This window comes from Notamacropus eugenii, chromosome 6 (genome assembly GCF_028372415.1).
Source record: "Notamacropus eugenii isolate mMacEug1 chromosome 6, mMacEug1.pri_v2, whole genome shotgun sequence".
Classification (NCBI taxonomy): Eukaryota; Metazoa; Chordata; class Mammalia; order Diprotodontia; family Macropodidae; genus Notamacropus; species Notamacropus eugenii.
Window position 1 is genome coordinate 18178763 of NC_092877.1, and position 27360 is coordinate 18206122.

The 27360-nt window shown below is 39.9% G+C and overlaps 1 protein-coding gene across 1 annotated transcript in view; it reads left to right on the forward strand.

Annotated features, from left to right (window-relative positions):
* The first annotated feature begins 7494 nt into the window (after positions 1–7494).
* The window catches only part of CSTF3 (cleavage stimulation factor subunit 3), a 78265-nt gene continuing 58399 nt past the window's right edge, over positions 7495–27360 (forward strand). Inside the window, exons 1-3 of the mRNA XM_072619222.1 lie at positions 7495–7737; positions 22373–22474; positions 22595–22690. Coding sequence (XP_072475323.1) covers positions 7711–7737; positions 22373–22474; positions 22595–22690 — 225 coding nt within the window. The 5' untranslated portion in view covers positions 7495–7710. The remainder of the gene's footprint in view (positions 7738–22372; positions 22475–22594; positions 22691–27360) is intronic.

Genomic DNA, 27360 nt, shown 5'->3' on the forward strand with positions numbered 1-27360 from the left:
CATTTCCACAAGATTTTGAGTTCCAAATTTTCTCTCCATCTCTCTCCTCCCCCCACCCCAAGACAGTATGCATTCTGATTACCCCTTTCCCCAATCTGCCCTTCCCTTATCCGCATCTCCTCTATTTTCTTGTCGGGCAAGATAGATTTCTATACCCCATTACCTGTATTTCTTATTTCCCAGTTGCATGTAAAAACAATTTTTAACATTCATTTTTAAAACTTTGAGTTCCACCTTCTCTCCCTTCCTCCTTCCCTACCCATCTCCTCTCATGAGTTACAAATAACATCTTTCCATGTAGGAATGTAAACAGTTCAATTTTAATGAGTTCTTTAAGGCTTCTCTTTCCTGTTTACCTTTTTGTGTTTTTTTTGATTCTTAAATTCGAAAGTCAAATTTTCTATTCAATTCTGATCTTCTTATCAAGAATGCTTGAAAGTCCCCTATTTCATTGAATATCCATTTTTTCCCTTGAAGAATTATATTCAGTTTTTCTGGATAGGTGATTCTTGGTTTTAATCCTAGCTCCTTTGACCTCCAGAATATCATATTCCAAATTCTCTGATCCCTTAATGTAGAAGCTGCTAAATCTTGTGTTATCCTGATTATGTTTCCACAATACTTGAATTGTTTCTTTCTGGCTGCTTGCAATATTTTCTCATTGACTTGAGAATTCTGGAATTTGGCTATAAATATTCCTAGCAGTTTTTCTTTTGGGATCTCTTTCAGAAGGTGATCAGTGAACTCCCTCAATTTCTATTTTACCCTCTGGTTCCAGAATATCAGGGCAGTCTTCCTTGATAATTTAATGAAAAATTATGTCCAGGCTTTTTTTTGGATCACGGTTTTCAGGTAGACCAAAAATTTTTTAAATTATCTCTCCTGGATCTATTTTCCAGGTCAGTTGTTTTTCCAGTGAGATATTTCATGTTGTCTTCTATTTTTTTCATTCTTTTGGTTTTGTTTTATAATTTATTGATCTCTCATAGAGTCATTAGCTTCTATTTGCTCCATTCTAATTTTTAAGGAATTAAAAGTAAGCTTTTAGACTTCCTTTTTCATTTGGCCACTTCTGCTTTTTAAGGCATTTTTCTCATTGGCCTTTTGGACCTCTTTTGTCATTGGGTTAATCTATTTTTAAGGTATTATTTTCTTCAGTATTTTGGGGGGGGGAGGTCTCCTTTAGCAAGCTGTTGACTTGTTTTTCATTATTTTCTTGCATCACTCTCATTTCTCTTCCCAATTTTTTCTTCCTTAATTTTTAAAATCCTTTTTGAGCTCTTCCCTAGTCTGTGGCCAATTCATACTTTTCTTGGAGGCTTTGGATGTAGGAGCTTTGACTTTATTGTCTTCTAGTTGTATGTTTTGGTCTTCTTTGTCACGAAAGTAAGAGTCTACAGTCTGAGGTTTTTTTCACTGTTTGGTCATTTTACCAGCCAATTACTTGGTTAACTTTTTGTTAAGGTAGTGTTTCACTTCCAGTGTGGAAGGTATGCTGTCTCAAGCTTCAGAGGTTTTGCGCAGGTGGTATTTTTTTATCTTTAGAGCCTAGTATGTAGTAGGTATTTAATAAGTGTTTATTAGATTGGTTTGGTATTAGTTGAGGTATATTATTATAAGGAATTTTAAATGTATTCATACTGATTTGTCATTTTATGTCCATAATGAAACTTATGTTGAAAAAATAGTTTAAGAGAACCTCTAGAGCACCCAAATCACCGTCTCTGATGAACTTTGTAATATGTTGGTAGTTTAACACATATCATCAAATTCTGTAGGATGTTTGAATATGAATATGTTGATACTTTGAGTCATAGTGCATGGCACACAGCTTAATAAAATCTTGTTGACTGACTGAGAGATTGAAGGACTTATGAAGCTGTTTGTGTGTGAGTGTGTGTGTATGTATGTGTATGTGTGTGTGTGTGTGTGTTTCCTTTACCTGCCAAGGTCACAGGCTTTCTATTTTCCCAGTTGATGACATTCTCAGTCACGTCATTCTATGAGTCCTCCATAAAGGGCATCTCCAACCTGCTGGTGCTATTTCTTTATGTTAAAATTTTGTGCATATGGGTTTATCCTCACACTAGCCCCATGACTGGAAGACTGTCCTTCAGAAGAAATGAAAATGACCTTCCCAACAACCCCAGACTAGAATGGAAGTATTCTCTTTCATTCCTAGCCTGCCCCTCCACACCTCTCACCACATACACACACACAAACACACACACAGATACAGTGTTATTAATACTTCTATTCTCATCTCTGTCCTCTCTGGAATCCTCCCTGGGAAGCAACAGTTGGGCCATCAATTGACACCTTATCAGCAAAGAGAAAAGCTAAGAAAAACCCCCAGATTGCAATTAGTTACCAAGCTGGTCTCCATCACTTGGCTTCAGATTTTCCCTCTACTCAACTGTTTTCTTTGCAATTTGAGGATATTTTCCCCTTTGCTAGGAAATAAACTTTGCTTTCCTCTTTTTAAAAAAATGCTTAAGTTGGAGCAAAGTTAAAAGTAGGCTAGCCACCAGGCAGGAGCTGACTTGGCCACAAATTGCCTGCCTGCTAAGGCAGTCTGGGTGGGTGGAAGGAGGACCCCCTCTGAGAAAATCACTGATCTTTGGAAATATTAAGGGGAGTATCATACTGGAAAATGACTGTTTTAAAAACTGTATTGGTCTGAATATACAGTGGATTTTTTTCCCCCAGATCTGGCTTGCTTAAAACCTAAGTACAGTCTATAGTTGTGCTATTATTATAATATAATAGAAGAAAGAGAACAGGGATGGTAAAAAAAATGAGGAAAATATCTTTCTTTGAATTGCAAGTGATATTAAAATATGAAGGCTTTACAGTAAACATGTTATATTTTAATTCTCTATAATTATTTTTAGTATATATTTGTATATGGGCATACCTGTGTATACACACATGCATATGTACATGTGCATCTATATAACATATGTTTTTCTCCTCTTTCAAAGAGCTCTAATTTTAGGGCCATTGCATAATTTGAAGCAATATGCTTATGTAATACTTTGTAAGTGGAGATCAGACTTACTGTTCTTTTATGGATTTACATATTGTTTTTAACACTTAATTTCTATTTTGAGAGGTAGTGTGGGTTGCTGGATAGAAAATAGGCCCCTGAATGAGGAAGACTTTGGCTCAACTCTTTCCCTTGACATATACAGGCTCTGGGACCTTGAGCTTATCTCCTAACTTCTCAGTGCCCTAGGCAACTCTCTAAGACTACAAATTGCCAGGAAGTTGTCAAGTTTCATTCGTTAAAATATTTTCATTAATGGAAGTCTCTAACAAAGAAGAAAGATTCAAACTTTGTCCCTCTACCCTCTACCCCCAAAAAAGTAATTGTTATGGTTGTTAGGAAGTGAGTGCTGTTATTTTGACCATGCAGGCCATGTATGTTTACATGAGTCTGTCTAGGTTTGACTTGAAGTGAAATATGTCTAGAGGTTTTCCCAGGGAGACTTTGATTCCTGCCAGGAGGGGAGCAAAAAGTTGGGGCCAGAGGATAAAGGACCCATGTACAACAATATTTGTAACAGCTTTTTTGGAAGTGACAAAGAACTGGTAGCTAAGAGGGTGTCATTCAGGTGGAGGGGGGAGGCTAAGTAACAATGATATGAATGAATACCCTGTAGTAATATAATAATGTTTAAATTAAGGTATATTAATATAATAGAATATTAGTGTGCCAAACAAAATGAGGAAAGGAGTAAGAGAGAAAAATGGAAAGATTTGCAGGAAGTGAGATTTTAGAGATATCTATCCATGCCTCCCACTAAGCAGTGTCTAGACAGATCCTTATGAACACATATAACCTACATGGACAGCACGCACACACACACAGAGACACATACTTTACATAGGCATTGCTTCTTTTGAGTTAGAATTCTATATTTTACAAAGTTGCATTGTGCATACAATTCAAAAAGCTTGTGGACATTTAAAAAATACACCCAATGAAGTTACAGAATTGGCACTGAATGTTTTTACTTGCTTCTGGCAACACGCAGCTCAAATATTCCTTTCATGAGTTAGCACTAGACAGCATACTTTATGACCTAAAGCAAACACCAGTGTCATCTTGGGAATGTGAAAAACCTGAGAAATGTTTCCCTTGCTATGTATCAAGGATTCAAACACTGGACTTAGTACTTAAAAAATAAATGGAGCAGGAAAAGAAGAGTCAAAATGAACTTGCTTCTCAATGTTACAACGATAAAATTGTTTCCAAAGAAAATGTCACTGGGGTCAAGGTAGACTTTTTCAGGTTAAGATTCCAGAAGATCACATAGCTGTAAGTATTATGTAATGCAATTCCAAATTCTCCCCTGCACAGAGCTGACATTCTAGCCAACCCTTTCAATCGGGTGTTTCCTGAGCTCTACATCCTTTCCCCCATACTCCATGCTTTGGCAAAGGCTATTCCAAATGCCTGGAATGTACTGTCTCCTCACCTCTCCTTCATAGAATTCCTTAGTTTCCTTCCAGACTCAAATCAGGTTAAACCTCTTATCACTAAGAGTTCTTACCTGGGGGGAGGGAGGTTCATGAACTTGTTTTAAAAAAAATTTTGATAGGTGCATTTTGATATTTTTTGATAAGTGCATTTTCCCTTATAATTCTATGTATTTTTTGGATGCATTTAAAAACTTTATTCTGAAGTGTCCATGATTTACCAGATTGCTGGAGAAGTACACAAACACAAACACACATACACATACACATACACCAATAAAAAAATTATAGGAAACTTTTCTGAGACTCCTGATTGTTAGGACTTTTTATATGAATTATTTGTGTAAATGTTCTATTCCCTCCCATACCTCTGCAATATAAACTCCTTATGGACAAAGATTGGTTTCGATTTTGTATTTGTCCTTGTATTTCCAGTACCCAAGAGAGTGTCATATGTAATGGGCCCTTAATAAATATTTATCAAATTGAATCCAGAATTTCAAAGTAATTTTATTGAAAAGTTGGAAGTTGTTGGAGATCTTTCAGTTTGAGTACTACCCGTAATTAAATTTTCAATTTAATGCATAAACATCTATTAAGTGCTTACTATGTGCCAAGCACTATGCTTAAGGGCCAGGGATACAAAAAGAGGCAAAAGACAGTCCCCGCTCTCAGGCATGTTCATGGAACTACAAGTCTTACATTTATACAAATATGCTTAGCTAAATTGTCTGGAAGGAAAAGGGGGGAAAGCCCAGCCAAAGCTGACAGTAGTCATTGAATTTAATTATACCCAATCAAAGAATGAAAGAGTAGGCAAGTGCTACCGATAGTTTTGTTATCCAATTATAGGTTATTAACTGTGTAGGATGTTTAAAATAATGTGGGTTTAGACTTCAAGAAGTGTGTAAGTACAAATTATAAAGCTTCTCTCTTGCTACTATGTTAAGAAGCAACGTATCGTTGCCCACATACACTACTTATCTTAGGGAATCCTTGTACACCACAGAATAGCCTCCGCTTGGGTAAGGAAGCAGGTCCTATCGAAAGAATAAGCTAGTCCCAGTACTTACAAGGGAGCTGAAGATCCTTTAAGGGAAGAGATACAGAGAGATAAAACATTTTTTAAGTGTAATTATATGCCAGACATTGTGCTAAGTGCTGTGGATTCAAATACAAACATGAAAGAGAGCATAAAATTCTGATGTTCCCAAGGGATAACCATGTTTGAGAGTGCAAGGCAAAACATTTTTTGGTGAGACATTTTCCTTTATCCCTTCCCCTAAGATAGGACTGCTAGAGCCTGATGAAGGCTGGAAGGGGTGGGGTGAGACCCCCACAAAGACATGGGTACCATGGGCAGGTTGCCTGGAAGGAATTCGGGAACTCAAGCATTGTTGAGGTCAAGGTAAAGCTCTATTATGCTTTTCAGGGGGCAAGAGTTCTTAGGGAACCTGAAACCTTAGAGGGGTACAGGGAAAGTTTATACAGGATATCCTATAGTACCACTTGGGCCAAATATGCTAACTGGGTGTTTTGGGGTGGGATGAGGGAGTGGTTAAGGAGCGGTCAGTTCTTAGAGGAACATGCACTTTGGGTATCCACTGCACAGATATTTCACCCAGAGTTCATGGGGAAATAGCCCAAGGCTACCTGGAGGTGTGGTTTTAGGCCTGAAACATCACAAAGGCAACCAACAGTCAGGGCTGCCCAGAAAATCAGGCTTCTCTCATCAACGTCTTGTTAGACAGGATCAACGGAAAGGCAGTACACGTACAACTAAGTCTAGGATACACGTGACTGGGCGGTGAGTAGCAGATGTCTTTATGACCCAGCGCAGCCCGTTCAGACTAATGAGTGCTAGAGGTGCAGCTGGCTACTGTATCAGGAAGGAGATACAGCGGTGGCTGGGCCAGGCTGTGAACCTGGGCTGGGGAGACACGGTCAGGGAGGGTGTTTTGAGGCTAGGGAGAAGCCTGACTTTTAAAGAGAATTGTGATTTTAGAATCGGGGCCCAAGCACCCCATCAAGCCCGAGTAACAGATGGGTTCCAAGAAGGAGTCACCAGCCATTGAGGGATCTGTGAAGCAGTACCCCTTCTCAAGGGGGGTGACCCTTTCCTCCCCTGCCATCACACTTCCAGCCTTAGCCCTGAGCTTTGGAGGAGGGTCTTCAACAGGAGCAGTGGGCAGGACTGCCTGTTTGGGGCAGAAGAGGATGTTCAGGAGGTGAACCTGGCAGAGACCCGCGTGGTGGGTGGAGGTAGTGAAGCAGTAGTCACTTCAAAGCCGGGAAACTTTGAAGAGGCTGTTCCAGCCACGCCATCACAGCCCTTTGCGGGGGTCCTCCAGTCAAGCCCCCCATAAACAGCGGAGCAGCGGGCGATGTAGGCCCCCCAGTCCCCTCCAGCTGAGAAGCCAAGGTGGGTGAGCATCCCCCAGCCCCACGGAGAGTAAAAAGCATAGACGACCTTGAACTTGAGGGGCAAAACCACGCCCTGGGGTCCAAATCCCGTGTCTGGACCTGTTACTTTGGGGACCCTGGGCAGGTCCCTATAACAGGGGGCGGTTCTGGGTCAGTTCTAGAGCAGTTGTTCAGAGGGAGCCTTCGCACGTCATAATTCAACGTATCGTCTGGAGTTAGGAAAGGATGGAGAACGTGCTGACAACGAAAGGAGCGTCAAAGGGGTCGGGCGTCTTTGTTCTGAAGTCCGGCGGTTAAGTCTTTACTAACACCGCCGGTCTGGGCGTCAGTCTCTCCACCTGTAAAATGGGACGGTGCTGCAGGCTGCCCTCTAGGTCGGCCTCTACGCCTCCCAGCGAGACGCTCCGCCCCCCCACTTCCGGCCTTCCCGGAGCCGGAAGGGAGAGGTGAGGACGCCGAGCGAGGCGCCGTCAGGAGCGGACCCCGCCTCTCCGCCCCGCCCCCTCGCCGGGCCCTTGCGTTGTCTGGGAGCCGCGTGAGGGCGCTGCAGGCGTCACGACGGCCCTCGGTGCCCCGGATGTTCTCCCTTCTGGCCCCCGACAGGGTCGGGGCGCCGCCATTTTGGCTCCTCTCGGAGTGGGTGGCGGCGGCGGCGGGGGCTGGCGGTCCGGAGCCACCCGCCGGGGACTCGCAGATCTCCCGCTCTTTTTCCGGGAGGTGACTTCGAGTTTCCTTTTTCTTTTTTCCTTCCAGCCCCGTGCCGCGGGCCAGCTCCCACGCCTTCGCCAGGCACCCGGCGCAATGTCCGGCGACGCAGCCGCCGAACAGGTGAGGAGAGGCCGGTGGGGCCTCATGGCCGCCGTCCCTCGGCCGGGCCGGCCGGGTCGGGAAGGGGGCGGGGCGCCGCGGGCGGGTGTGGGCCGGGGCCCGGGAAGGGGCCAGGCCCCGATCCCCGGCCGAGAGGGGGCCCGGAGGGGGCGGGGCCCACCCCAAAAGCGGCCTTCCCCGACCTTGGGGGGAGCCTTTGAGCCGGGGGGCGTCGGGGGGCAGGCAGCGTCCCACGCCCCCGCTCCCTCCTCCCAGCCTCGGGACGTGACCGCATAAAGCGGGGCAGCCCCGGGGCGCCTCGCGGCGGGTGGGGGCCTCGGGAGCGGAGGGCAGGACCCCTTCCCTGCCGCGTCCGCCCCGAGCTGGTTTCAAAATGGAGTGGGGAGCGGAGCGCGCGGTGTAGACGGTCAGGCTCCCTCCCCCGGGGCGCGGGCGGAGCGCTCGGCGCGGCTTGCGGACGCCAAGTCTGTCCTACAGCGTTAGCTTTTAGGCGTTTTTCTGCCCATTTTCACCCTGGGGTGTTGGCCCCAAACATTGCCGGCGCGATCTAACAGACTTCGGGGGCGCTTCCCGAGGCGCGGATGGGACGGCGGGCCTGGAGGCAGCCCCGGGCACCTCCCCGGGAGGAGGCCGCGTTGGCCCACCGTCCGCGCTTCATCCGCGCTCGTCTCCTCTTCCTCGCTTTCTTCTTCTTTCTTTCTCTCTTTGAGCTTCATAGGCACCAAGCTCTCCAGGGCCGGAGCGGGACGGGAGGGCACGGCCGGTGTGGGGGAGCCCGGGGTGCCGGGTCTGGAGGCAGGCTTTGAACGTGCCTCGTCCCGGGGCTGGGGCCGAGTGCTGTCAGCTGGGTCAGAGAAGGGCGTCCTCGGAGGGCAGAAGGGGCTCTGTGAGAGGAAGGCGCGCGGAGGGGGTCCGGCCGCCGGCGCAGTCACGTGGGAACAGGCTGGGGCTGGGGGAGGAGGGGTGACCCGCCGGGTCCTGGCCGCGAGGAGGGCGGAGCCCCGGGCTCACCGGGCAGAGCGCCTGAGAGCGCGGCAGCCCCGTCCTCCTCCTCCTGCGGCCCGCTCTCGTTCCGGCGTGTTTTCTGGGTCTTCAGGGCTCCGCACGGACGGCGGGGTGGTTTGGGATCGACGTTGAGCCGAGGCCAGGGAGGGGCGCCCCTGCCCGGCCTTCACCCGAGCTGGTGGGCAGGCGTGAGGTCGGGGAGCGAGCGGAGCCGGGGCCCGGAGCCGGTTCTGGCGGCGACCTGCGGGCGTGCGGTGGGAGAGTCAGTCTGAGCTTGGAGGGCGGGGAGAGCGGAGGTGACGGGAAAACGCGGGCCCGGACCTTGGGGTGCAGGGGGCGACCCTGCTGGCTGCACGTGGGGGCGTTGGGGGTTCTGGAGAGGCGCGGGGAGCGGCTTGGCATTGCAGCTGGTAGATTGAGGAGAGAACTGGCGCCAGTGCCAGCCAGTGCAGGGCGCTTGGGGCGTCTTTCTGGTCTCTTGTAGAGTTTGGTCTCAAGTAGTTTCAGTAAGGAAATATTTAACTCAATTTTATTTTTCTTATCGCATCGTGAATTAGCGCTGCATGCGGAGTCTGCTTTATGCGGTAAATGTTATTAAACATCAGAGTTTGTGATTCTTCATCTATGTTGTGTTCGCTGCCTTTGACAGCGCATGGAAACAAAATTATGTGTGTACCGACAGAAGCGTCAGGTCTCTGTAAGGAATTAGAGCGAAGTTCTCTGGGTTGATTGTTTTGGTTTAGTTTTTGTTTGTTTTGGGGGGATTTTTAGGGGGCTCCGCATCTGAACTGAAGTTAGCAATCTGCACAAGGTTGACCCCCCGTGCTGTTTTCTACTTCCTTCCTGCAGAAAGCTTGCTTATTGTCTTTCCTTATTCTCTGGAAAAAAAGAATGCTTAAAAGTATTTATTAAAAAATAGATATATTTGTAAAAGTTCCTTAAGGAACTCTATATCTATATATATAATTAATCAGCAAGCAGTATGGAAGACCTCTGGACATCGTGCTAGGCACTGGAAATAAAAAAAAATGAAACAACTCTTCCTCAAGCTTCAATTTTGTCTAGGAGACAACATTTATATGTGTCAGTAATATATCATGTATGCAAAATTAATATAAGGCAGTTTTGCAGGGAGGCACTACTAGGGAAGAGGGAATTGAGAATGGTGGCTCTTGAATTGAACTTTTCTTTTCCCCACTTAATACTATTTTATTTTTTCCAATTACATGTAAAGATAGTTTTCAACATTCACTTTTATAAGATTTTGAACTTCCAAATTTTTTCTCCCTCCCACCTCTCCCCCCTCAAGACAGCATGCAACCTGATATAGGCTGTATATGTACAGTCCTACTAGATGTGCTTCCACATTAGTCATGTTGTGAAGGAAGAATCAGAAGAAAAGGAAAAAACCAAAAGAACTATTTCCCACCATCCTGTTTCCCCCCCACTCCCTCATTTATGCTTTTCTCTCTCCTTTCACTCTGTTGGACTGAACTTTAAATGAAACCAAGTGTTCCATGAAACAAGTGATACAAGTGAGGACATTTTAGGCATTAAGAAAGTGGACATCCAGTGACCTTGGTGTGGGGAGTCTTTACAAAGGTTCAGAGGGGAGGAAAAGCAGAAATGAGTTACTAATAGTTTTCAAGGACAACATTCAAGACAAAAATCAGTGTCTTTGATTTTATATTAATGAAAAATGAAAGCAAGCCAAGTTATTCAAGGGAAGGAAGATTAAAGAGCCATTATAGTGTGATGTTAATGAATAGAGGCAAAGATTACATTTTTATTGTTTGTTCAGCAATATTCAAAAGAAATATCAACAATTGCCAGGTTTTTAAACCTTACTACTGGGGGGTGGGGGTGGAGAAGGGTGGGAAATGTATATGTGAGAGAAGGGAATATTTTGTTAGGTGCTTCATAGGATCATAGATTTGGAATTTAAGGGTCCTTAGACATTGTTTATTCCAATCTTTTCATTTTACTGACAATAAAACTAAGGCTCAGAGAGTTTAAAATAGTTTGTCAAAGAAGCACATAGTACGTGGCAGAGCTAGAATTAAAATCTAGGAACTTATGTGCTGTTGTATAATTGTACAACAGCTTAGAATATAGACGTGCAAGGAGAGAGGTACAAATTAGTCTAAGTGTTGAGAGAAGAGGGGAATTACTTCCAATTAGGGAGATGATGTAGTGCTTCATGGAGAGAGTGTCTCTGAACTGGGTCTAAAGTGGGTAAATAGGAATTATATCTGCAGGGATAAACAGAAACGGTAAGGAAAGAGTCCTGTGGGTAAAGGCACTCAAAGGCAGAGACTTACAGAGGTATTTGGGAGAATGGCAAGTAATCTAGTGCGGGAAGTTTTGTGAAGGGGAAAGCCAAGGCTGCTTATAGAAATTGAAGCTGAGAAAAATGGGATAATTACATTAAGGGCCCAGAATGGGCTGTTGGATGAGATGGCAGAAACAGATGGGCAGTTAGCTGTAAAATGGAGGTTTCCTCCAAAAGTGAAGAACAAGGTAGATGTTTTAGGGAAGGAATGGATGGAAATTAATGGAAACTTCTGTCTTAAAAAGTATGAGATGGGGTCATTTGCCAGCATCAGGGTAAAACAGGTGTTTGAGAAAAGTGGAAGAAGTTTGTAATAGGCACCGTGGGGAAATGTTAGGAAGTAAACAAGTTTCTGACAGCTATGATGTGAACATAACTAGTTGTATTCTCTTCCCTTTAAATTATTTTAATGTGATAATTTAAAAGTACAATTGGGAGTTCTTTAAGGAAAACTTTAAAAAGGGGTGAATTGAGAGACAACCAAGGATTCTTAACCTTTTTCTGTGTCATGCCTTTGGCAGTCTAGTGAAGCTTACAGACCCCTTCTCAGAATGTTTTTAAATTCATAAAATAAATAGGATTACAAAGCAAAGTAATTATATCAAAATAAAATGTAATTGAGCACTTGAAGGTGTGCGAAGCACTTGATGTATGTGTCCCTCTCAAGATCAAGGACCCTCTGAAATCTGTTCCCGTGAATCCAGGTTAAGAACCCCTGGTCTGAAATTAAGAGTTGCTTCAGTTGAATACATTTTAAGAAGGTTGAATACAAATCTGAAAAATAAATACATAAGTTTGGTGTTTTTAAAAGGTATCTCGTGACTTAATATTTCAGCTACACATAGCTAAAGAGGATGAGGACTGGACCAGTTCTCTGCAGCTTAATCTTAGCAAGTTGCCAGAGATTTAAGAGATTTGCTCGGTGTTTGCAGAGCCCATCTGTTGTGGGACTTTGAATCAGGTTTTCCTATCTCAGAGGACAGGTCTCTAACTTCTAGGCCAGAAATTCTTAACCATTTTTGTGTCATGGACCCCTTTTAGCAACCTGGGGAAACTTAGAGACCCTTTCTCAGAATGTTTTTAAATGTACAAAAAATACAAATAAAACTAATGATATTGAAATTACTATTAAAATATTAAAAACACACATAGGTTCACAGACCTCAAGTTAAGAATCCCTGCTCTAGGCCATGATTCCTCTCCTAGCTAAAACAATTGTAAATTCACATTCCCAGAGAAGACATTTTTCTTGTAGTTTTTTAAAGCTGCATTTTACTTTCAGGTGACTTTAAGATAGATGAACAAATTCATCTAGGTTAAAAAGTATTAGAATGATTATTAATACACATAAAATAGTTGAGCATCCATTTTGACTTAGAGGCATCAGAGAACATAGATGCCTCCTAAAGTTAGTTGTCCACTTATCAAGGTGATTTTTGAATCTTTGCAGAGCTTGGAAGCCAGTTTTGTTGTTTGTTTTTTTAGATAAGACATGTTATTGTTTCATTACTATAATATGTTTTGCTTTTGTTTTTGTTTTTTTGCTTAGTAAGTATGTCTTGCTGGAACCTCATTAATTTCACACAGCCGTTTTAAACAACTCTTTAAGGGCACAGCTGTCCATTTCAATTGGCATTAATCAGAGCCATGTGGCACCACCAAGTGTTTTATTTTGTGGGCATGACAGTTGATACTAAAACTTAGAGCAAATTGCTTCAGTAAGTAGGTTTGCAGAACTAACTTAAGTTAGCAAAAGCTAAGTTAAAGTAGGTTACATTTGATTATAAAAATAATTTCTTGAGAAATGCCATTGTCTCATGCATAGTGAGAGAGTATTTTTAGCACTGGTTTTCATCACAGTTAAGGAAACCTGATAATATGAAAATCAGTATTTTTAGAATGGCTAAATTAGGGGGCCATTTGTATTTCAAAATGACTCATCTTATGTGGTTCAGTATCCTCAGCTGTGAAGTGACAGTATTTACTCATGTTATAAAGCTGTTCTAAAGCATTTAAATTTCTTAGCAAAGAATTCTCTCTCCAGACATCTGTTACATCCATCCAGTTCTCCTCACTCACACCACAACTGCCCTTCCTAACTTGGGCTACTAAAATAGCCTTTTAATTGGTCTCCCTACATCAAGTCTTTCCTTCTCTAATTCATTCTCTATCCTGCTGCCAAAATAATAATCCTGACCATACTGTATCACTCTTGTTCTACTTAGCTCTAGTGCCTCCTTTACTGCTAGGATGAAATGTAAACTCCTCTGTTTCTTTCACAATCCAAGTGTGACCTTCTCAAAATGTGCATTTACTCTTCTTTCCTTCTGTGTTCCTTCCAAACTGGCCTGCCTACTGTTCCCCGTACAGAAACTTGTCTCCCCATCTCAGTGCCTTTAGACAGGTAACCCTAAATGCGGTTAAATCCAACAACATTCTTATATTATTGGTTCCTGTTATGTGCCAAGAACTGTTCTCTGCCCTGGGTATATGGAGACAGACAGTGCTCTCGGGGAACTTAGATTTTATTGGGAAACATTCCTGCCTCACTTCTCTGCCCATTTACCCTTGCCTCCTTCAAAGATCTACTTGAGTCACCTCCTTCCTATTTCTCTTTTCAGGCAGCTAGGTGGCTTAGTGTGGATTGAGCAGTGAGCCTGGAGTCAGGAAGACTTGAATTTATCCATTAGACGCATAACTAGCTGGGTGACTTTGAGAAAATCATTCATCCTATATATTCTCAACTGTATATTGGGCATAATAATAGTGCCTATCTCAGCAGGGTTGTTGTGAAGACTAAAAGAAAATATTTGTATGGGGCTTATCACAGTGCCTGCCACATAGTAGGTGCTCTACAAATGCTTGTTCCCCTCCCTTTTCTTCCCACCTACTCATGTATCCCTGTTACTTCCCCCATAAGAATGTAAGCTGCTTGAGGGAAAGGACTGGTCTTGGTCCTCCAAGCCTGGCGCTGTGCCTGGTACTAGTAGGTACATAATAAAAGATGATTAACAATCGGTATGTATGTTGAATGACTCTTCATTGTAAATGATTGCCTAATTTATCTGTTCTATAATTGAAATAGCATATTCACAGACTATAGCGTATTGACTGTATTTTGAAACTCCTCCAACATTGACATGTATTTGGATAGAGCCTAGATTTGGAATCAGAACTATTAATCAGTCAGTCAATCAGTAAATTTTTATTATGTGCCTTCTGTGTTCAGGCATTGTGCCAAGTGCTGGGATGCAAAAAGAGGCAAAAGGCAGTTCCTGCCCTCAAGAAGTTCACAATCTAATGGGAGAGACAAGAAATAAAACACGTAATACATATGTATGTGTACTTATATAAATAGATGAGTAGAGAGATAGGAGAGGGAAGGCAATAGAATCAATAGGCATTGGAAAAGACCTCAGAAGATGGGGTTTTAATTGGGACTTAAAGCCAGCAGGAAAGACAAGGAAGGAAAGAATTTCAGGTATGGGGATTAGCCAGAAAAAATGCCCAGAGCTGAGAGAAGATGATGGATGGACTGCCTTGTTCCTGGAACAGCCAGGAAGCCAGTGTCACTGCATTGTAGAGTACATGCTAAAGAGAAAGGTAGAAGAAGATTGGAAAGTTAGGAAGGGTATAAGTTATGAAAGGCTTTGAATGTCAGTGGATTTTGTTTAATCCTGGAGGCAACAGGGAGCCACTGGAGTTTTGGGGGGTTTTTTAGTAGGGTAGTGATATGCTTGACTTATGCTTTTAGGAAAATCACTTTACAGGTTAGGTTATTGCAGTGGTTGAGGTGTGCGGTGATGAGGTTCTATACTAGAGGGGTGAGAATGTCAGAGGAGAGAAAGGGATATGTTTGAGACGTATTACAAAGATAACAGTCCTTGGCAACAGGTTGGATATGAGACTTTGAAGATAATGCTTGGATTTCAAATATAAAGGACTGGGAGGATGGTGCACCCTCTACGCTAATGGAGAAGGCAGGAGACAAGTGAGTTTTAGGGAAAAGAGATGAGTTCAGCTGTGGACATGTTGAGTTTAAGGTGTTTATTAAACAGACATCCAGTTTGAGATACTGGAAGGCTGTTGGAGATTCGAGATTGGAGGTCTACTGAACAATTGGCAGGATAAGTAGATTTGAGAATCATTAGCATTGAGATGGTAAATCGATAGGAGCTGAGGAGATTTCCAAGTGATGTGGTATAGAGGGAGAAGGGTGCCCAGGACAGAACCCTGTTAGTTAGACATAGTTAGAGGATGTTTTCTGGAAGAGGATCCCACAAAGGAGACTGAGAAGGAAAAGTCAGATAGGAGGAGAACCAGGAGAGAGGGATGTCCTAAAACTTAGTAAGAGAATATCCAGGAGGAGGGAGTGATCATCAGTGTCAGACTGCAGAGAGGTTCAGGAGAGGAGAGTAAGAACTGAGAAAAGGCCATTGCATTGGGCAATTAAGAGGCCATTAGTAATTTCATAGAGAATAGTTTGGATAGAATAAGATTGGAAGCTGCTAGAATGGGAGAGGTTGAGAAAAGAGAGAGTAAGTGGAGTCACTTAGTGTAGATGGCCTTTTCTAGGATGTTAGCCTAGCCAGAAGAGATATAGGACAAGCCAGCAGGGATGGAAGGATCAAGTGAGGGTTTATTTTTTTCCTGGTTAGAAAGATGTGGGCATATTTGTAAGCACAAGAGAATGAGCCAGTAGGCAGGAAAAGATTGAAAATAAGTGATACACTGGGAATGACAAAAGCGGCAATCTGTTGGAGCAGACGGGAAGGAATGGGATGACTTGATTGAACAAGTAGAAGGGTGGTAAGGTTAGGGGCAAAGGAGAAAGTGGCATAAAGCATCTGAGTGATAGTAGATGAGGAAGAGGAGAGAAGTGGGGGTTCAGTGTGAGTGGACTATCCAGGTTTTTAAACTCTCCTCAGGTACTTCTTAGCTGTGTGAGTCCTGTTAAATCTCTGACCTTCAGTTTTCTCTTCTGTAAAAAGATAGATTAATAATGGAATTTGCTGCCCTGTAGGTTGCAGTAAAGGATCAAATGAGATAACATATGTGAAACATTCCGAATCTTCCCTGGTATAAATTCGGATTGTTTAAATTTACTATTTAAATGACTGCTGTATGTGGGAAATACAAAGGTAAAAGACTGTTGCAGGAAAATTAGACTATTTTAAATGTTTCTCATTCAGATGAATTTGGTTTGGCCTACTACTGGAAATGTTTCCTCCTGATACCTTCCAGGAGTGCTTGTCCTCAAATTTCCTTGTGTAATTGTGTGTAATTTGTATTTACTTGTTGAATGTATTATTTTCTCCAAAGAAAGTAAACTACTTAAGGGCAGAGACTTTTTGAGGGTTTGGGGTCTGTTTATCTTGAGGGCCTACCACAGTACCTGACATTAATAATTGGTTGTTGATTGATACAAATGAAGAATCCTTTTATTTACCACACTAGCAAGTGAGACCTCAGTCAAGTTCTTCCTCTCCACTTATTAGCCAGTACACCTCCTTCACCTACTCACCCAATCCTTTAGGATTCCATTTTTCTTACTGGTTAAAAAAGGGGGAGGGGAATATTTGAATAGATAGGAGTATTCACAGGCCTCCGCCTATGGAGATAGATCATGGGATCTGTGAATTTGGATGGAGAACCTGTGTATTTTATTTTATGTATTTAAAAACATTATTCTGAGGATAGTCGATGGGATACACCAAACTTCCAAAGAGAGGTGGTTCATGATACAAAAACTTAACCCCTGGACTGGATATCAAGAATCCCTTCCAACTCTGATATTCTGTGTTAAAGTGAATAATCATGCCACATCTGTTGTTTGGATGAATTTTCAAATAATGCTTAGCCTTTGTTTGAATCAGGGTTTTTTTTAGTTACTACATACTCTTGTTTCTCTTTTGATTTCCCATCTCTTTCCTTTAATTAACTGAAACCTTAAAATAGCTTTTAAAAACTGCCCGTTCCCCCCCTTCATTTCAGTTAACCAAGATTCTGTGCATTAAAAGCACTTTTTTTCTTCAAGAAGAGCCTTTGAAACATTTTAATATGTTACAAAGATCCTTCCCTTTTCCTCATTTTCCTCACTCTCTTCACCGTTTTACCATGGATAATTCCTTCATGCTCTTCCACTATTCTCCTTCCTCTCCTACCCATTTCTCTTGCTCTTCTGTGTATCTTGAAACTTCATTATTGACTCGCCCGGTCCAGTCATTTTGTCTATCTCGATGCCTTGCACATGGGTGCTTACTGAAGGCTTATTGGGAGTGGAAAGGAGCCAGAACTGCATAGCAGAGATAACATTGATGAGCTAGAAGGAGAAGGGTTCTGTGATGCATCTGGAAGAGCATTCCATTGAATTATCTCTAAGGTACCTACTAATTTCTAAGATTCTTGGATCCTGTAAGATTATTTGCTCTCAACGGAGCCCTCAAGTACCATTGGTGAAAATGCTGCAGCTAGCAATCTCTCTCATTTAAAAATAGACACATTTTAGAAAGTACAAACTTAATTATTTTCAAGGTATTTTCCTTTTACAGGGAAACCTCTAGTTGTTTGCTTTTAGATCCTCACCTTCCCCCTGCCACTTCCTATAACCCTACGTTTTTTATTTGGAAATTTGGAAATTTTTTAGGTCAGTTTAAACTGAGGCTAGCCAATCCTTAGGTAGCATAGTAATATTTTTAATATTTTGTTTAAGTATACATGTTTTACAGTATTACCTTGCAGCTGCTTCAAACCAGGCTAATGAGATAGTGAACTAGCTTTTTTCTGCCAAAAAAAAAAAAATTGGCTCAGGATTCAGTTAACAGTGAGAAGTCTTTACTAAAGTCTTTTTAGTAAAAATTTGGATGGTGACGTATGTGGAAGAATAAGTTCTGTACTTTTTGCTTTAGGCGTAGATCTGCCACTAATAAATTTACTAATTAAATTATCCCAATTCAGTAATCTGTTTAGTGAATACTCAAAGTCACAGATATCCATCCATTCTGCTTCTGAAAATCTTTCACATGAGCCATTTTCTATCAGTTTATGACATTCCCTAACAGAAGACAAAATTCCACCAAAAAGATAAAACACAGTTACATAGTTCAAGTGAAAGTTCCTGAACAATTTAGATTCTTCAAACAACAGTAATTTAATTTTTCTAGCTCCCTAGAGAATCATTTTCTTAAAATCATTCCTAACCCTCTTCACTGATCCCTCCAACATTCTATTTTTAGACTGTTAAAGTCAACTTTTTCTATCTTTGGCCTAAGACTTAGGACAAGGGGATGCTACTTTAAAGTGGATTAATCGAGTACCCCTTTCCTTTTTCCAGTCACCACCACGATAACTTTAAAAAATATCGTTCCTTCCTGAACTTTGCCTTTCTTTTTCGAGACAGGTTAGGCCTTTGTAAAGGAGTTCAGGGAAGGACAATGATTAAGTATAGGACAATGTTTTCTATTCTAGTGGGACAGAGGATTTTAGGCATTTTAGATTTTCTCCCAAAGAGAAGAAAACGGGTTTAATATGCTTCTGTGCTTGGATATGAACCTGTTTATATTAAAGTGTAAGGATGCCTTCGTAGTTACACTCACATAGACCATTGGCAAGTTTTTCAGGTTTTATGACTATCTGAACCCTAATTTTAGTCATTTCATTTTTGACCAAATGCTTTGGGTTATCTCCATCTAATTTGTTTTCTATTATGTCTTCTCTACAAGATATAATTGAGGTTAGTTTAAAGCTTAAAAATATTGATAGTGGTGCTAGTCCTTATGGCTTAAGGTTTTCTGTTATGAAAGCATGTGTAACCTGTACAGGTTCTTCCATTAGAGATTTAAATTTGGCATCATCCCTTTGGATATTTTCTCATAGGGAGATCTTGAATTGCCATGTTTATGCTGCTTTTCATCTCTTCCAGGAGTAAGGCAAGCTATCCTGTAATCGTGAAATATACTGATAGTGGAGAGAAGGAACTTTAATTTCCCGATCAACCTCATTTTCTCATTCAAGAACTTTTTTTTTTTTTTTTAGTGGGTGGGTGGTAATGAGAATGGTAGTTACACAGATTAGCCCAAGAAGATATAGTTAAGGTGTAATAAAGAGTACTTCTTTTAGTCTGGACTGGTTTACCATTGAGGCATCATCTGTCTATGAATCAATTACTTTCACGTGAATGGAAAAAAAAGATCTACAGCTCCTATTTATTTCTAGCCAGACACCGTTGAAAAATAAGTGTTTGTTTTATTGATATTCTTTAAAAAAACTCCTTGAAGTACATGTCCTACTGATAGTAATATTATTTTCCACAACACAACTAATCAGTTAACTTTATATACACTTTGGTTTTAGGTCTTTTATTTGTTTCAGTTGAAAGTGTTCCTTGTAAGTTTTTAAGTAAAGTCTGCTCCCATTCAGTGCATTGTCCATTGTAGAGTAATCTTGTTTATCTTGGGAATCAACCAACTTTACTATACCACCCAGTTTAGGATTTTGAACACCCTAAGCTCTTTGACAGTTTCTTCTACCCTTAATTGAACTAATGTTGGAGTCCTAAGTGACTGATAGGGTTATTAGTGAGGAACATTCTTGTGAGGTTTACTTGGCAGTGAGTTTGCTGTCCATGTGTAGAACTATAACACTCCGTTTGAGATGTTCAACTGTTAGATACAGGGTGTATGGGCAGCTAGGCAGCACAGTGAATAGGGTGCTGGGCTGAGCCTAGAGTCAGGAAGGCCAGAGCTCCGATCTAGCCTTAGACACTTATTTAACTGTGTGATCCTGGGCAAGTCTCTTAACAGTGTTTTTCCTCAGTATACTTATCTGTAAAATGAGCTAGAGAAGGAAATAGAATAGTCATTACTCCAGTATCTTTGCCAGTTGAAGTTCATTCATTTTTCAGTTGTGTCCAACTCTTCATGACCCTATTTAGGGTTTTCTTGATAGAGATACTGATTTACCATTTCCTTCTCTCCTGTGCTACCCAGCTGCTCAGTCTTCGACAAGAAAACCCCTAATGGGATCACAAAGAGTGGGACATGACTGAAATTACTGAACACCACCTCCACTAGATAATACAAGGAATGTGCGTTTCTCATGGAGGCAGTACTTATTCTACATAGGAGGGTTTCGTAGCGCAGGCACCGTATGTGTGTCTGTGTGTCTTGTGTGTGTGTGAGATGCATAGCATATGTTGCTCAGTCATTTCAAGTGTTTCTGAGTTGGTGGGTACTGAAGTTGATTTAGTAGGTCTCTGGAGCCAGGTTTGAACTCAGTAGATGAGTCTTCCTGACTCTAGACCTGGCACTCTTTCTACAGAACCACCTAGCATATATAGATTTACAAAAGAAAGCTACTGCAATATTGTTGAAAAAAAAATTTTTTTACTGAATTTCATGGATCTTGGGTTAAGAACCTCTATATTATGGACATAGTATTCCCTCTTAAATATGACAGTTTGGCAAAAAAAAAAACTGGGCAAGTTCAGGGAACAGGAATACTATATTTAGTAATGTTTTCAAGTTTTTGTAACTGCTTTAGTGTGATAGAAAATTTCTGTTATGTGGGATTGAATTACTAAACTAACCAAAGTGATTTTGTTTCCATGTTTAGTAGGGAGGAACATTTTAGTGTGTTTCTTACATAGCTAATAACCATAGCAAGCTTATTTCCTCGTTTTATTGACCGGGAGGGACATAAATAAATTACCTAGTGTGGTATTTTGTTTTGCCAGTGAGGAAACGAGGACACAAAGATGAAGTTCTGGAATTTGTACCCAAGTTTGGATTGCCATGCTCTTTCTAATACACTGTGTTCTCTCTGTGATAATTCCCTCCTCCTGATTTACAGTAAATTAACCTAATTTGGAGGTCATGTGCACTTAAATTATTAGAAATATAGCCATTTGGTTATAAGGGGGAAAGTGCTAGGTTTGTGAGGTTACCTGAAATCAAATCTTTACTTAGTTAACTCCATTTAACCTTCAATCCAACATTTCCTCATTTATAAACTAGGGGAAAATAACCCCCTCATAGTTTTGAGGAAGGTAATATATAAATATGAATTGTTAATAAAGTTAATCTTACTACATTTTAATCATTTATACTGTAGATTTGTTTGTTTTTATCTTTCAAACAAAGAAACCGGTTATTTTCCCCAATAGGAAAGTTGTGTCCTAGAATCCTTCATTGGTTGTTCCTTGGGCTCTTTCCTTCTCCTTTTATACTGTCTCCCTTTGGAATCTGTTCTGGTGCCTTGGGTTTAATTATCATATCTATGCCAGGATTCTTAAATCTGTTTATCTAGTCCTAATCTCTTTTCCTGACCTCCACCCTCTCGAAAATAGAACTCTCTGTTTTTCCCTTCCCCTCTTACTTCCAAACTAGATTACTGTCTGAAGTACTGCTGTCCTCCCTGTGAGCAAGGCTCATAACCTAGGAGCCATCCTTCATCCTTCTTTTACTTGGTCCACATATTCAGTTGGTTGTCAGGTTTTGTCATTTCTATTTTCACACTGTCTCTCACATATGTTCCTGTCGCTTCACTTACACAGCTGCTGTCTTGCCCTCATCACTTCATGCCTAGACTATTGCAATAGCCTTGTAGATGGTTGGGCTCCAGTTCATCTGTCCATTCTCATCTGTTCCCACTCAGATACCAAAGTGATCTTTCTAAAGCCCAGGTCTGACTATCTGGCTTTTTCCCCTCTTCTCTTCACTCTTGTTCCCTTCTTCCCCTCACCCCAACCCTCCCCCCCCTGCCCCAGTCACTAAACTCCGGTGGCTCCCTATTACTTCCAGGATTAAATCCTGTTTGGCCTTTAGGGCCTTCACAACCTGACCCTTTCTTACCTTTCCAGGCTTTTCTCTATAGGCTCAGCAACACTGGCTTCCTTTGAGACTTATTAGAATCCTGCCTTCTGTAAGTGGCAGTTCCCAGTCTCACCTCTGCTGGTGTTTTTCCCTCTGAGACGACCTCTCATTCACACTGTATATATAGTTTTTGTATGTAGTTGTCTTCATCTTGTCTCCACCATTAGAATATGAATTCTTTGAGAGCAAAGACTATGTTTTTGTTTTTCTTTGTGTCTTCAGTGCTTGGCACAATGCTTGCCACATAGTAAAGTCTTAATAAATGTTTGTTGACTTGACTTAGTGTGTAGTTTACATAACAGAACATTTTTGGTGCCGTCCTAACATGTTGAATCCTGGGGTTTATGTGTTGGACTTACATTAAATTATTGGCATTGGGCACTTAAAACAGTAATTTCTGTTCATTATCTGTTTTTTTCCCTCTTAGGCTGCTGAATATGTCCCAGAAAAAGTGAAGAAAGCAGAAAAGAAATTAGAAGAGAATCCATATGACCTTGACGCTTGGAGCATTCTCATTCGAGAGGCACAGGTTTAGTGATATAGGATTACATTTCCTTCTCTATGGGTCCAATCACACTCTTTGGTTCTGGAGTAAATATTTACATAATCATAATATTGTAAATGTTATTTATTGGTTTTTAATTTTTAGAATCAACCTATAGACAAAGCACGGAAGACTTATGAACGCCTTGTTGCCCAGTTCCCCAGTTCTGGCAGATTCTGGAAACTGTACATTGAAGCAGAGGTTAATATTTTTTATTTTACTTTTCCTTATATAACACCCAGTATGAATTGAAGTTTACACAATAGTGATAGAAAATAGCAAATTAGGAACATAATCACAACTAGGACAAGGAGGATTTAAATGTCTCTTGCCTTTATTTTGTAAAATAGGTCTAAAGGAGTAATTAAAATGGATTCTGAAATTTGGGTCTTTCACAAGCTGATGATTGTTGCATTATGGAATTGCAACAACATTAAAACAGTTTCAATGGTATTGGAGTGCTTTAGCCTTTTATTTACTTGTCGTGTCAATTTATTGCCTCCTGTGTCATTTATTTAGAACTCATTTTTCTTTTTGTTCCTACTTGCAAACTAAATATGAATGGGCTTATGTGAAGATATGGAAATGTTAAACTTAGTTTCATAGCATATTTGAGTGTCTCCAATGAAGCGTGAAACATTGTTTTGGGGCACAAATGATTTCCAGTTTAAATTTCTGTATAAATGTACGGGTTGTCAAAGTATTGTAATCACTTAAGTAATACAAAAAGAATTTTATGTGTCTTGAGTAAAGGTTAATTTTAAAGTGAAATAAACACATTTATTTTGCTGAAGACACAAAATTTACTTGTAGAAACTCCTGAATTTTTATAGTAGCCATAGAAGAAGTTTAAACTTCATTTAATAGTAATTAATTAAGTCTTACTCTTTGTCAGTTTAAAATGTGAAGTCAGGGTAGTAGGTCAAATATTAATGAATTTAATCATTTGAAATTGATTTCTATAAATGTTTTAAAGTCCAAATTAAGCTGCAAGTTGTCTATCTTATAACCACTTTTATTTTGGATAGGAACTTCTCAATGTAAATTCTCCACATGCCTAGCTACACTGGAACCTTTTTATAATATGATCTCACCGTATATTATCACATTTATGACAAGATGGCTGTCTTGGAGATTTAATTGCCAGAAGTGCTGAAAGGACTTCACTGTAGCACAGTTTCATCTGTGTTGTGTTGCACAACGTGGCCTCTAAGGATAGTCTTATAGGGAGGCTCCAGTGTACTAATTTAATTTTATATATGATCTGTTGAATTATTCATCATTTTGTAAAATTTGGAAGAGATTAGTTTAGAAGAGTGTGAACATTTTGTGTGTATGTTGCTGTATGTGTGTGTGTGTGTGTGTGTGTGTGTGTGTGTGTGACACATACCTTATGCGGGGTCTAGTTGCCTTTCTTCCTCTGCTTCACATGCTCTGAACAAATCTTTGAGGATACCTCGCTCATTCTCTGGTAACATTCCTTCTCCTTTAAAACTAAACCATCAGATTAGACTGCCACAAGTATAACAGGTGAGTGAATAGCCCTATCTGAATTGCAGACATCTTTGCTGCTCTCTGTCACTCAGTAAAGGAAGGAACCTGGATCACCTGAACCTGATCTGCATTGCAGTGCTGGCTTTACAGAGAAACTAGTTTACATGCAAGCTCATCAGGAATGATTGTATATCATATGTAATGTATTTTCAATAATGGAAATATAGTAGTTCTTTGTATTAGAAATATTACACTTCTGCCACTCACCTCCTGACCAAGAAGTGAGGAACTTAAAATGCAGGAAGAGATATGCATTTTCAGACATGGCCAATGTGGGAATTTGTTTTTGCTGGACTATGTAGCTACATCTCTAGGGCTTTATTTTTCAGGTTCTCCCCCCACTCCCAACCCCCCCAAGAGGAGAGGGGGTAGTGGGAAGAAGAGACAGATTAATAACTTTTTTAAAACTTCTTAGAAAGATGTTGAGATAGTAGCCAAACATTGAAATTTGGAATTTGAAAAAATTTCCTAACTCATAAATCAGGAAAATACATCATGGGTCCTTACTAAGGATATTGAGACTCTAGCTATAAGCCACATTCTAAAGGAATAAAATATTTTTTCAAAACATTTGCAACCAAATTGAATTATTCAGGGGACTTAAAAAACATGATTAGACTCATTTCATGATAACATTTCTGAGCTGGCCATCCTTACTTTATTTGCCTCAGTAGTTTTATAAAATGTTTGCTAAGACAATTCCTGAATGATACAGGGAAATAAGGTTATGAAGGAGTTTTGTTTTTTTTTTAAACTATAAGATTATAAAGGTTGTATATTTTGTATTTTGTGGCATCATTTGCTTGGTTAGGAATTAATATAGTAGTTCATTTCCTTACTCTAGAGAATTATTTCTGGGATGTATTTCTCTACTAACAATTAATTGGCTCTCAGTTTTTTTCTCAGATTTGATATTTAATTTTTACACCTATATCAGAGTTAACACATTTTCTTTGGTCATCCCACTTAATTTGGCATTGATATTCTTGAGTGATAATATAACATTTCGACTTTTTAAGGTTATAACATGGTGACTGGCATAATACATAGGGAAAATTCATAGTACTTGCTAAGCTACTCTAAATTATTATGAGATTTGCTTTGTGTACCTGTAAGAAAATGAAAGTTTGTTAGCATATTTATATTATTCACTTTGGGAGGGCAGGTATTGGCTCTTAATTTCATTCAGTAGCTCATTCAACAAAACAGTAATGTGTTCAGCTGAACTAAGTATAATGAGTCCAACAAAGTGATAACTGTGATTTTCCCAAAAAGAGAGAAACCTTGATATTTTAATAAGTTGTCCTTCTTAGACCGCTGCCCCACCCCACCCCCCCCATAGAGAGGAAGAGGAAGAGGAAGTAAATTTCTTGAAATTATTTTTACTTACACAATGACAAAACTATTACAAAACATTTTTTTTTTCACTTTTCCTTCTAGGGTCAGTGATAAGAATGAGGTAAAAATCAGAACTTAAGTTTTAAAGTTGAAAAAGTTAAAATGAAAGAAAATGTAGATGATTTTATTTAGGAAAACATCTATAGGAGAAATAACTCATTAATTTAAATATTGGCCAGTGGGATTTTTTTTTACACATCAAGTAAAATAGTAGTTAACAATTTAATGTAAATTAAAAGCATGAACTATAAATTATATCACTCATTTTGCAGAAGACATTTACTTGTAATAGTGAAATGGGTTACTTTTCTTACTATGCAAATTGATCTGTTACTGTAATTTAAAAAAACTTTTTTATTAAAGTCTTGGAACAACCAGCTCTTTTTGTGTATCCATGTGATATTTTAAAATCTGTTTCTCCAGGTTATTTTAGATTACATTACTTTAGATTACAGTTTTGCCTGAAAGTATGTGAACTATGTATATTAGGGCCTTAATTTCCAAAAAGGGAATTAAATTATCCCTTATTTTTTAGTGTATCATTTTCATAGTTTAAATCATATCTATGTTGAGATTTCTGGTAGTTGACCATGTAACTTACTAGACATGAGTTTGGAAACTCATGTCTAATAAATAAACATCAGTGATAGAGTCCAAATATCGCCATCACATGATCAAACAATTTTTCATATTCTAAATTGTGAGATAGCAAACCTTTTTACAAAGTCTTATTGAGAACACAGCTATATTTAAATATTTTATATAAAAGTAGTTTGTATTCTAAGAAATGCCATTTCCTATATTCTCTTGGGTCACATAGAGTGCAACATCTTGTATTATTTTGTTAAGAGTTAAGAAAGAAAATGAACATCAGTGTCAAAATTTGAACACTTGACATTTGATGCTTAACACTAGAATTGTAGAATATGAATACACACACTTGTCATCTTGTTTTGCTGTTCTTAATTATTCTATACTTAATGCAAATTTATATGTAGGCAATGAAGACAACATAGAAGCTGCTGCAGCATCCCATTACACTAGGTGCAACTCAGGTTTTCTGAGTTGTGACATATTCTGAAGATGACTTGTAATTCTCTGCCTTATGATGTTTTTAATGGTAGCTAAGTAAGTAATGAAAATGCTGCTAATACTAGGATGAATGTTTTGTTTATACAAGCTGTAATTCTTTAATAAAAATATGTAGTGAGTTGATTGCTTCTTTTGGGAAATGTTGAATTTTTATTCTTCAGTTTTATTTTTATCTTACATATAATAGATTGAAAAATTATATGCCTTTTAAAAAATAGGCTTTCTGCTTGGGAAATCGAAGTGACTTCAGGATGGAGTTGGAATGACCTAAATCGAAATAAACTTCTCCACTGTTAACATTCCTCCTTAATTTTTTTTTTGAACTAGCCTTCAATTATCCTGGACTAGAACTTTATTTGTATAAATATAGCCATGTGACCTTTACAAGTAACCAACTCTATATGATGTGTACCCTTCTGTGTACCTCCATACTTACATATATCATGTAGACAATAGGTTTTTTTTTTCTGTTTTATTCTCAGCCTAAAACTTATAAACATCTGTACTTTTTCCTGATGGACTTGCTCTTTTTCTGTTTGTAATAAATGTTGGTCCATGTCTGTGTGATTATTACAGATTTTATAGTAGAAATCAACTGTGCTTTTTTTGTTTGTATGATGTGTTTTTCTGAAAATTAGTCTCACACTTTGTATAAATGTAGGGGTATATAATTTTGATTGGAAATGGGAGCAAAATTTTCTTGCAGACACGTTTTGTGCTAGAACAGAGTGGATCAAATGTATGAAAGCAATCAGCTCAAACAGTTAAATAACTTAATATTTAGCAAAGGAATATGTTAAAACACCTAGTATGGATAGATGTTAGTC